We start from the raw sequence: 12,144 nt of genomic DNA on the forward strand, positions 1-12,144 counted from the left end.
CTCTGAGCAGAGTTGATTTAACTCTGGGGATTTTGCTGTGTACCAGTTACTATGAAACAAGTAATGATTAATTATTAATTATAATAAAAGTAGCCTATCATTAATTTAAAAGAAGGTATAATAGGCAGCACCCCCAAACTATTGGTATCGGTATCGGCAGATATCACTCTGAATAACTGGCTATCGGTATCGGTCGAGAAATTTAGTATCAGTGCATCTCTAATTATTATTATATGTACATGTAAAGACTAAGGCTGCACAATATTGAAAAAAAAAAAAAAAACTGACTTTGTGACATTTTGCTTTTCTACAAAATGAAAAATACAGGAAATATGACTTGAATAGCTATATTTGAAAAGAATTGATAATTCTATAATGATTGGGGTGATTTTGTTGGGGAGTGCAGCTGTATAGAAAATTTAAATAAATACATAAATAAAAAAGCCAAAACATTAAAGTGAAAAGTCCTTTTAGGACTGAATGATTTTGGAAAAACTTTTGGTGTGCATACTTGGGTTTATTCTTTATGAGAACCAACTTTAAAAAAAATTAAATAAAAAAGTCTTTCCACTTTTCATAGACCACATTCATACTTTTTTTGACCAATTCAGTATGACTATAAAATAATAATAATTATCTTTTTTTGTGATTATTATTAAATATATTAAACAAAATAAGAAATATTGTAATAATACTATTGTACTGTAAAATAAAAATACTTTAAAATTACAATACTAATATTTACTTCTTAATTTCTTTATTTTTCATACGTTGTACATCAAGTTTTTATTTTGATGGATTGCCGCATTAATTTGATAGTGAAGCTGCATTTACATGTGCACAGCTCACAGTATATGATTGACAGTAAATGAAGATGCGTAAACACTGTATCATGAATTACATGCATGACGCGCTTCACTCTGAAACCACTAGCGCGTATATTTACTTGATTAAATCGCTACTTGCGTGATTCGACAATCGTAAAAGCCATTTTGCAAATTTGCGATATAATTTTTTTCTGATATATTGTGCAGTCTTAGTAAAAACACAATTTATTACATTAAACATGTATGAATATTAATTTTTTTTTAATGCATTTATTATTTAAAATGTATTTATTTTAATATTTATAATTTCTTTATTTTGTTTTATCTTATTTTAATTAACTATGTATTAATTTATTTTAGAGTTTTTCCACTGTTTATCTGTAAACTTGTCGATGGACCCCTAAATCCCTGAACCCGTTCTGAAACCCCTGATCTAGATCACATGTGCGGGAAAATAATCTAAACCAATAGCCAAACAGTTACCTGGGCATTATTAGGCTACTGATGTAGGTCGTTTTTTGCAAATAGTTGATGTAGTAACTAATGCTGGTTAATGTAATGCAAATGACAGCAATAATATCCATTCTGGTATGCAACATCCACTTTTCACAATCTACTGATTGATAAAATCCCAGCTGAATATCAAAAATGATGTCACATCATGTGTTGTGGATGTTGTTTCATGTTGACTTTAATATGTTGGCTCAACGCTTTTACTCTTCTGCTGCACAGGAACAGCATGCTGCTAATGAACTTAGGAAGGGGTTAAATGTCAATATCTCAGCCAAAAGCAGGACTGAAGACATGAGGAGGGAAATTTCAGGAACATCAGCTACTAACCGAGAACAAACTCACCGTCCTCTCCTCGTTCCTCAAACCCTTCTCGTTTCCTTTCTGATGCCTCGAATCAATGGATCCCGTGCAATTAGATCCGGCACTGATTGTAACCGAGCTCCTCCATGTGCCTGTCTCACCGACAGTCCCACAATGCACTGGGGCTGGCGCCTCACTTCCTGCTTGGATCTCAGGAGCGCCACCCACAGGAACCCGCATAGCCAATTAAAACTCACGGTGTCTGTCTGAGAGGACCAGGACAGACGGGCGTGTTTATAATCGCTACAGACTCCATGTGAGTCGATGCTGAATTATCCGATGCTGTTATTTCCTCCACTCAGAAGTGATTCAAGATCAAGTACCAGCTTTACTGTTAATCACTGCTAATGAGTATGCCATCCAGTCTGTCCTAGTGAAGGAGAACCAGGTTAATCGTTTAATCTACTATGAGTTAAATGGTATATATCAAAGACACAAATAAATGAATGTTATTCACTTTTAACGCTAATTTTTCTTTCCCTCAGCTCTCAGAAAGAGTGTGTCTCGTGTCCAGCAGAGGTCGCTCTTTTTAAATCAGCGGTATTTGTTTTATGAACATAAATCAACATTTCCGTAATGTACCGTAAACTGAAGGGGTTTGATATTCAGATAAGCTGCCTTTCCAATATCTCCAGCAAACGACGCACCGGAAGTCGTTCATTTCCAGTGGAGATCTGTGTGTAGTTCCGATCATTAATGCAGAATTCTCGGATCTGATTTGAGCTTCGGATGTTGAAATATTTGAACTGTTGCCAGCTGACTGAATATGATGAATTGTAATAACTATTAGCGAGAGGCGATGATAACCAATATTTTCCCACTAAAACGTTATTCTTTAAACAGTATTTCTGTAGAATGGACGGTTATGAATAATTACAACAATTATTTTATAGTTGATAAAGAATTACTTTGATTAAGGCTAGAATACCTTCTATGCTTTTCTTTCAGACGTCTTGGCAGGCATTTGTTTTGGTTGTATATATTCATACGTTCATTATTCCTTCATTTTACCATGGTGAATAAGCGGAGGGATTTGAAAGTTTTATCCGACTGCCACTAGAGGGCGAAACGCGACAACCATGGTGGAAAGGTGGCTTAACTGTAATAATACATGGACCATATGCACAGACGTTCTTACGAGATTCCTCAATATAATATAAGCCAGCAGGAAAACTTCCAGTGAAATGTCACTTATTGGTGTGTCAGTATCTTCAATGTCCTGAGGTAGCTTTAAAGGATTAGTTCACTTTCAAATGAAAATTAGCTCAAGCTTTACTCACCCTCAAGCCATCCTAGGTGTATATGACTTTCTTCTTTCTGATGAACACAATCAGAGTTATATTAATAAAGATGGCAGTGAATGGGACCCACGAGTATGAGCTGAAGAAAATGCCTCCATCCACATCCATCCATCATGAACGTACTCCACACGGCTCCGGGGGTTAATAAAGGCCTTCTGAAGTGAATCGATGCGTTTGTGTAAAAAAATATCCACATTAAACAAGTTATGAAGTAAAATATCTAGCTTCCGCCAGATCGCCTTCCGTATTCAACTTACAAAGAAAGTGTAAAACTCTCACAGTTCAAAATGCTTAAACTAGGTCCTATGCCTTCCCTATTCAACTTATGAAACAAGTATCAGTTACGCTTTTTTATAAGTTGAATACGGAAGGCAGTCTGGCGGAAGCTAGTTATTTTACTTTATAACGTGTTAAATATGGATATTTTTCTTACTCGTTGGACCTACTTAGTGTCATTATAAAGCTCGGATGTGTCAGGATATTTATTAATATAACTCTGATTGTGTTCATCAGAAAGAAGAAAGTCATATACACCTAGGATGGCTTGAGGGTGAGTAAAGCTTGGGCTAATATTCATTTGAAAGTGAAACAATCCTTTACCAGCATCAGTAGTGTAATACTTAGTTTATTATTTAGTAATAATAATGTAATTAATGTAATACTTAGTTTATAATTTATTAATCAGAATATAGTCACTTAAATAGTCAGGCCTAGCGTTAATTTAGTTATTCAAACATAAGACGACATAAAAAAAAAAAATGCATCCGAGTGTTCCTCCTCTGCAAAACCATCAGTTTTGACACTTTCTTTTGGAAAAAAAGCTGTAAATTGAAGATTTGTTGTGCACTTTAATAAAATAAAATTTAATAAAATGTGAGTGCACTGACAGCTTCAGTCAGTGATAATAAAGGGAGAGGTGGTGCTCGCTTTCTGTGTAATTCATTCACAAGAAAAGTTATTGTTTTTCATGAGACTTTGTGAGTACTTCATACTTCACCTTCACAACATTTATTTTTAAACCTAGTGATTTTATAATGTCATAATATTTATTCAAAAGCGAAACAGAGAAAAACTTAAAGGAAATGGCTAACATATCAGCCAATGAATGCTCCTCTGCCGCCACCTGCTGGTTATAATTAATGTCTAAAGTGTTTTCTATCAAATATTGGATTTGCTACATCTTGAAACGTTCTGTTTTACAAATGGGGACAATCTCAGAAGGATGAACAAATAATGTTTGTGGTCATCACATTAAAAATAACATTTGAAGTGCTGGAAAAATGTTGCTTGTCTAATTACAGACACTGCGTTTCTTATTCAAACGTTCGCAGTAGCACCAAGTTTATTGAAATCAATAAAACTGGTTTATTGGCAGATTAGGCAAGTGTGATAACTGCATTAAAATATGAATACAACATTAAAAAGTCAACCACTGATGGTTTTGTGTCGATGTACAACGAGTACAGAATGATCAGCTAAAAATTAACCGGAAATGCCCAAGCTGGCTTAATGACAACCAGGAAGTAACTGTGCATATGGTCAAATCTATTGTGACTGTAAAAGCCATTAAGTCATTTAGATCTGTAAGACCTCTGAAACGTGTGTGTGTGTGTGTGAAAGACAGACAGGTTAAACGGTGTCCCTGATCTCACATGTCTGAACCTGCAGCTTTTTCAATATGACTGCACTTTTTTAGCGGTTTAGCAGGTTTCAGATGCACCTGCTTCACTCAGTGTGCGTCACTGGCACAAACCGTCTTGCTTTGGTGTACAGATATTGTAGAAGTTAAGGCTTATGTTTCAGTGATCTTCAGACAGGTTTGTACGACTAAGATATGAAGTGTTTGTGGACTCAAATAATAACAAGTAATTTCAAACCAGTTTTTTAGTATTTATTTTACAAATGTCAGCATGAAAATCTCATGAAACAAAAAAAAAAAAAAAATGCAGTGTTTTACAAATATAAATATGATTCAGTGCTTCACATGATGGTTATATAGTCGGTTATATAAAATAGTCTCATTTACAGGCTTTTTTTGACATTTCTGTGGTGATTTTCTGACGGCGAATTCTCTTCCTCAGATTGTGTTTGCTGCTCGTCTGTTTTCTCTTCATGTTGTGTTTTCCGTGTCTTTTTGTCCGTGTTTGACGCGCATCACTTGACGAGGAGGCGGAGACTTCAGTGGTGGAAGGGGCGGGGCATTCTACATCTGTATCTGATTTAACATCTGGAGAAGTGGAAGCTGTTTGCGTGAGCTCCATGTGATCACTCCGTTCAGACACGGGATTCTGGACTGAGGTGGGAAAGTTTGTTATTTGCTCATGAGAGACGTTTGAATCAGAGTAACTGCTGTTTGAGTTTCTGCGGAGGTCTGAAACACCGGACTGGGCCAGCTGACAGAGAGCAAACGCGGCCGTCTTCTCTACTGATAAATGATCATCCTCTTGTGATGTCACAGCACCCATAATTCCCTCAGTCATCAAGCAGCTCTGTGATTGGCTGTCTGATGGAGCTGTAGACATCTTAATTGACAGGTTCAGAGGACTGTCTCTTCTGGAGAGATTGAGAGGGACCAAAGTATCATCATCAAATCTTTCATTTTTACTGTCATTTCCCCCTCTCTCCATCTCCGACAACCTGCGCACAGAAACAAGAAATGAGTGAATATACATTATACATAGGATTATATATTTTATTTATTTTTATTTTTTATATATAATAAATTGTAAAATTAATTCTATGACATCAGGGGGTTAATTTTAATTTAATCTTTTGTAAAATTATCAATATTAATTTGTAAAATTATGTAAAAGTATGTATTACACTTATAAATTATAATACATTTTAAAATTAATAATTGATTAAATAATTAGCATGTAGAAGATCTGACCTTAAGGGGATTGTTTTATATATATATATATATATATATATATATATATATATAAAATTTTAATTTTATAATTGTTTTATAATTTAATTTTACAATTATCAAAAATAATTTGTATAATTATAATTTTATATGATAAATAAATTACAATAAATGTTCAAATTAATCTTTTTTTTTTTTTTTTAAATGGCCTAATGGAGCATTTTTTAAAGTAATTTAATTTAATAATTTGTAAAATTATTTTTTTAAATACATAATTATAATATATGATTAATTATAATAAATTAATCATTATAATAATAAATGATTAATTATAATAAATTAATCATTAATAAATTAATCATTTATTAAATAATTAGTATGTAGAAGATCTGACTTTAAAGGAGATTATTTTGTAAAATTATCCATAATAATTTGTAAAATGAGAAATATGTAGAATATCTGATCTCAGGGAGATTTGATTTAATAATTTGTCAATTTATCATATAATTATATATTATAATATAAATGTTATAATGAATCATTTAATAAATAATTGTACTTGGATCTCATGGAGATTTTTCATTTTAATTTAATAATTTGTAAAATTATATATTATATAAATAAATTATAATAAATTAAATGAATTTAATCAATGATTAATTTGTAGTGGATCCGTCCTCATGAATATCATTATTGTTTTAATTTAATTTGGGTGTTCTGACCTCTCAGGGGGGCTCTTGTCCTCTTGTGGCTGTGTGGCCACACCCCTCTCTTCTAATTGGCTGGCTGGTACTGCATCCCCCCCATGTGGTGGCTGCTGGGAATGATCAAAGCCGTCAGGTCTGTCAGGTGATCCAGCAGCGGAGTGTCCTGTCTGCGGACTCACCTGAACCTCCTTCCCCTTCAGATTCATTACGAGCGCAGCATACGGGTTATACAAGTGCTGCGGCGGTACTGCAAAAGCAGAGCTGACGTCCATCACCGGCCGGAATGAATACGGTGGATGGTAGCTGGGAGTCGGGATTGTGTAGTAGTACCTGAAATACTCCTCTGGCATCGGAGACATGGATGTCACTGGGAACAGCATCTGTGGAAACAGTCCACGAGTGTCCAGGACGTAAGGGTGAGGGACAGGCTCGTAGATGTAAGGGTTATAATGAGGATGGAGAGGTAAATGAAACCCCGGATGGTACGAAAAGTCCTCCGTTCGTTCCTGCAGGTGTGGCTTGTTGTTTTCGGTGGGAGTGAACGAGACCGGAGGCCTCCAGACGGACCCAGGACTGTGAGGACGGAGCGCTTCTGGTTTGCGTATAGTTAAGGCTGCTTCCTCACAATTTTCCAACGATGATGACACCGCTGGAGGATCTGACGGTTCAGACTCCACTTGGATCTCTGCGGGACGTGTTGCAAGGACGTCCACATCCTCCTCTGAAGACGCGTCTTCATCCACATGCGGTGAGAGGTTGGCGGAGCTGCGTCTGCTGTGTCTGGAGCTGATGGAGATGGAGACGTCGCACAGGTTGTACTTCATGTGGTTGAACAGGTGGGATTTCTGGTTGCAGGTGAAGGGACACTGGAAGCACTGGTATTTGAATGGCTTCCCGGCCGGACGAGGGACGTAGTGAGGCTTCTTCGGTTTGCGTTCTTTCACAGGGATGCTCATTGTGGCGATGGGGAAACTTGTGATAAAGTCGTGATCCTACGATGATCTTGTTTGCAGAGAAGGATAATGGTTGTTTTTCAACCCAGCACACATAAATTACCCTATAAAGAGAATGATTTAATCAATTAATAGACACCCGGGTAAAAAAACTGTGCAGTTTGTGGTTCATTGGGGCAATAATAACAACAAACAATCTTTAGTCTATTATATACTATTTCAAATGGTTGAGATTCACTGTAAAAAAATTGCCATGAATTTACAGGATTAAAGAGTATTATTTTACAATAAATTAATGTAGTCAGAAATTTATAGTGAAATTAATGCATGCTGGGGCATTTTCTTACGAATTACTGTTAATCAACAGCAAAATGATGCTGACAGTAATTTACTGCTATTGTTTTATTGTAAATTCACATTATAAAGTTGTCTTTAACCATGCCACTGTAAGAAATTATATTGCTTACTACTGTAATTGTTTTGAAGTCACCATAATGGCGATCAGTGTTCCCTTTGCTTGAAACAATCAGTACATTTACATGGACAATATCCCGATATTAACCCGATTAAGACAATACTCTGATTAAGAAACTACCATGTAAAGAGCGATTTTGATTACCTTAATCCAACTACAGTCATACTCGAAGTAAACGAATTAAGACATGTGGAGTATTCCTTTTTTTAGTCACATTATCGAAGTGCATTACAGACATGTACACACCTTGATCGCACTATTACCGTCATGTGGGAGTTTTCGCCACATTTTGCGACAACACAAATCTTCTTTCAGACGAACACAATCAGAGATATATTTAAAAAAAATATCCTTAGCCCTCCAAGGTTTATAATGGTTGTGAATGTGGTTGTGAAAAGTAATCCATATGACTCCAGGGGGTTAATAAAGGCCTTCTGAAGCGAAGCGATGCATTTTTGTAAGAAAAATATCCATACACTCTAAAAAAAAAAAAGTGCTATATAGCACTAAAAGTGGTTCTTGGCTCGTAATCATAGGGGAACCACTTTTGGTGCTATGTAGCACCATATCTTTAAAGGTGCTCTACGTACAGCACCTTTGTCAAATGGTGCTATGGCACCTCTTATGGGTTCTACATATCACATTTTATTTTTTCAACAAAAATGGTGCTAAGCAGCACCAACAGTGGTTCTTTGGCTCGTAAAGAACCTTTAAAAGGCCTTAACAGGTTCTATGTACGGCAGTGGTGCTATATAGCACCTTAACCACCCTAAAGAACCACTGAAGAACCATACAGGGGCTTAACCAGTTCTGTATACTGTAGCGGTGCTATATAGCACCTCAGTCATCCCAAAGAACCAGTGAAGACCTGCTGAAGAACCACTGAAGCACCAAGATTTGGTGCTATACAGCACTTAAAGTGGTTCCCCTATGATTACGAGCCAAAGAACCACTTTTAGTGCTATATAGAACCATTTTTTTAGAGTGTATTTAAATTCAAATAACTAGCTTCCACCAGACGACCGTTCGCAGAATGCACAAGTCGACTTGCACCAAATGAGTAACCTGTGATGCGATGTATGATGCAGAGTGTAGGAGTATCATAAGTTTAGACGCCTAAACTATATCGAAATCCTCCGACATTTCTCTTTAAAAATTATCATTTTAGACTTTTAATCCGTGGCCGGTTTTGCTCTATCCTCTGTGCCTCTGTGTTTGTCATTACGTTGTGCGTCAGGTCAAAGGATACTCTTCCGTCGCAAATCAACTTACACATTCTGCATACGGTCGTCCACTGGAAGCTAGTTATTTGAATTTGTAAAGTTTTAAATGTGGATATTTTTTTCCACTGGAGTCGTATGGATTACTTTTTTTTATGGATGGATGCATTATTTTTTACTTGAAAATGTGTCGAACGCCCCCCATGCACAACCATTATAAACCTTAGAGGCTAAGGATATTTTTAAAAATATTCACCTAGGATGGCCCTTACCTAGGAAGTAGTGACAATCTAGAATATAAAATAAACTAATTGGCAGATTTTAAAGTTGGCAAAACTATACTAATATTACCGTTATTTCAACATGAAGATTTACCATTATCCTAATTCAAATTCATAGCTGTTTGTAGATTGATATTTCACAATAGTAAAGCAGATTTATCTCTGAAATCTTGCAAAACAAGATTTGTTTCACCTAATGATGCACAGACATCAATACTCGACGTACAAAACACAACAACGGTGACACTCAACAAATAATAATAATAATAATAATACAGATAAATTCTGAACATTACGAAACAAACAAACAACACAAATTGCTAGAAGTGAACCAAAAATAAGTTCAGCAGCACAGATAAAACCAACAAGAATCAAGAAACTTCATAATCTATTCATGCCGCACTGCATGCTGGGTACCTTCATAATACATATGCACTGTATTGTTTGTTTACAGTAATATTTTGAGAGTGCAGTTAAGAAGTCCTACTGTGAAAGTCATGCGATTATTAACCTGGAATATACTGTAATTTCACATTAACAGTGTTTGCATTAATTGTAAAAGTACTTTTTTTTTTTCTTTTCAATTCTGCTTCGACATCCATTCGACAAACGTCTCTTTTAATTGACACATGCTGTGTTGGATCTTCATATGCTACCATTTTCTATGTGAAAACATTTTAAAATGTAGCCTAATGTATGTGCTTCATACCCAACAGGCCAGAAAACATCACTCGATGTGCTCTTCCTTCAGCGGGTCATTTGAATAACAGCAGTGCCGTCTTTAAAGTTCAGTCATGTTTGAATAAACGCTGTAAGCAGTCATGAAACTCTAGCCTGAGGTGAGTGAGTCTGAATCAACTCAGCTCTATGGAAATCAAGCGCGCGCTTCTTTTGCATCGCGCTAGTCATGCTAGTTTGCATGAGCTTCCGTCCAGACGCTGGACACAGGACACTTTATTTTACTTTTCCGTCTTATCTTTCCACTCTTTCCTCTTTTAAACCAGACTTAACTTCCAAAAACTCGTCCTGGGTCCCACCCGTCTGTCGCAACATGTCGTCGTTCAGGTTTCGCTGGTTGTGTGAGTCGATGTCACTCATTTTCTTAGTTCGTCGCAGGCGCGTGAAATGAGACTGACATGCACGGTTAATCTATTTTTGTATATTTAACTACTTTTACTACTGCTTAAACATATGTTACATATATATAGAGCACGTGCTTGAATAAATCGCAAAACAGTTTGAAAACGGCACTGTGAGGATTTACCGTGGTAAATAATTCAAAATAATTTCAAATAGTTACCGCAGTAAAATCACGATATAGCTTTAATAATACGGGATCTTCATCAAAACGATGTCTAAAACTATCAGATTATTTTTGTCATTTTGCTTGTTTATTTATTTATGACAGCAAATGCTTCATTTTGTATTAAAAGCATGCATAAACTGTAATTTAAACTAATCTGTTTTGCTTATTTTCACTAATAAATGTTGAAATGTAATTTCAGTTAAATATTAAGGGGGTTTTGTTCTTACCTGTCACTGGGTCCGGCAGCAGAAGCTCCTTCGTTCTGCTCTTGTCCTGTAACAGGTGTTTAGGGCGCGTGAAGTCTGCTGAAGAACGCGTCTGTCTGTCAGACCGGCTCGACCCGTCCGCTGGGGTCACGTGTGAAGGGGGCGGGGCTCCGCATCTGTTTGAGGAGCCCTGAGGATACGCCAACACACGCGCGCCTGCAGCTACACTGAAAAACACTCGGTGTTTTCACTCAGAAATCGCTAGTTAATTTCACAAACATCTAAAGAAACGGAAAGTAACACACATTGAATTAAACGTGAAGTTTTGAAGTGACAGCGATGCCATAGATGAAGCAGTTTTTTTTTTTTCACCCTTTTTTTAAACCTTCCAGTAAACAGTTCTTAAAAGAACCTTTTTTTTTTCTTAGTGTAAAGAAGATTTGAATAATCTAAAGAAGTATTCCATAAATGTTGAAGGTTATACGTGGTTTTATTTATTTTAATATCTTATATTTTATTTTATTACAGGTAAACCCAGAGATGTGTGTCTTTGTCTTGTTGACAGGTTGGCATGATCAAAATGTGGTTGATGGAGATCTTTCTCTGTCTGTAGGGCACAGACATCGGTGTGTGACCTCAGGTGATGTTCTCTCTCTCTCTCTCTCTGTGTGTGTGTGTGTGTGTGTGTGTGTGTGTGTGTGTGTGTGTGTGGTGAAGGTTTGAGGTGTGGCAGTTTCACTGATCCTTCAGCTCATCGTGTCACACACACTGTCACTCGACCGTAAACAGGTGTTGTGAAGTGAACAGGTGAGGACAGATGCAGGCAGGTCTGCACAGGGGAGCAGCTCAACAGGATTATTGCTGCAATAATGGCTCTATTGTTTATATTTATTTGTTTTATTTAATATTTATTTGTTTGTATAATGTTTTTTATTTAATATGTATTTATATAAATGTATGATTTTATGTAATTATTTAGTTTTTTATTCGGTTAATGAGTAATTATTAATATTTTTTTTTTATGTAATACTTGTCGACATGGTCACGTGTGGCTTTGCCGCAACACCCGTCCAATCACAGCTGCGCTCGCTGACTGACAGCGGTTCAGTCCAAGCAAAAGCCCGTC

General features: G+C 36.3%; 1 protein-coding gene across 1 annotated transcript; it reads right to left on the minus strand.

The window, feature by feature from the left end:
- Window positions 1–4,757: 4,757 nt before the first annotated feature.
- Window positions 4,758–11,580, minus strand: LOC127515509 (zinc finger protein 750-like). Its single transcript, XM_051899225.1, has 3 exons — window positions 11,040–11,580; window positions 6,593–7,634; window positions 4,758–5,638 (listed from the first exon to the last, which is right to left on the minus strand). Exons 2-3 carry the CDS (start codon window positions 7,531–7,533, stop codon window positions 5,020–5,022), a joined length of 1,560 nt encoding a protein of 519 aa, XP_051755185.1. The 5' UTR covers window positions 7,534–7,634; window positions 11,040–11,580; the 3' UTR covers window positions 4,758–5,019.
- Window positions 11,581–12,144: the final 564 nt, after the last annotated feature.

Source organism: Ctenopharyngodon idella, chromosome 1 (assembly GCF_019924925.1).
Source record: "Ctenopharyngodon idella isolate HZGC_01 chromosome 1, HZGC01, whole genome shotgun sequence".
NCBI lineage: Eukaryota > Metazoa > Chordata > Actinopteri > Cypriniformes > Xenocyprididae > Ctenopharyngodon > Ctenopharyngodon idella.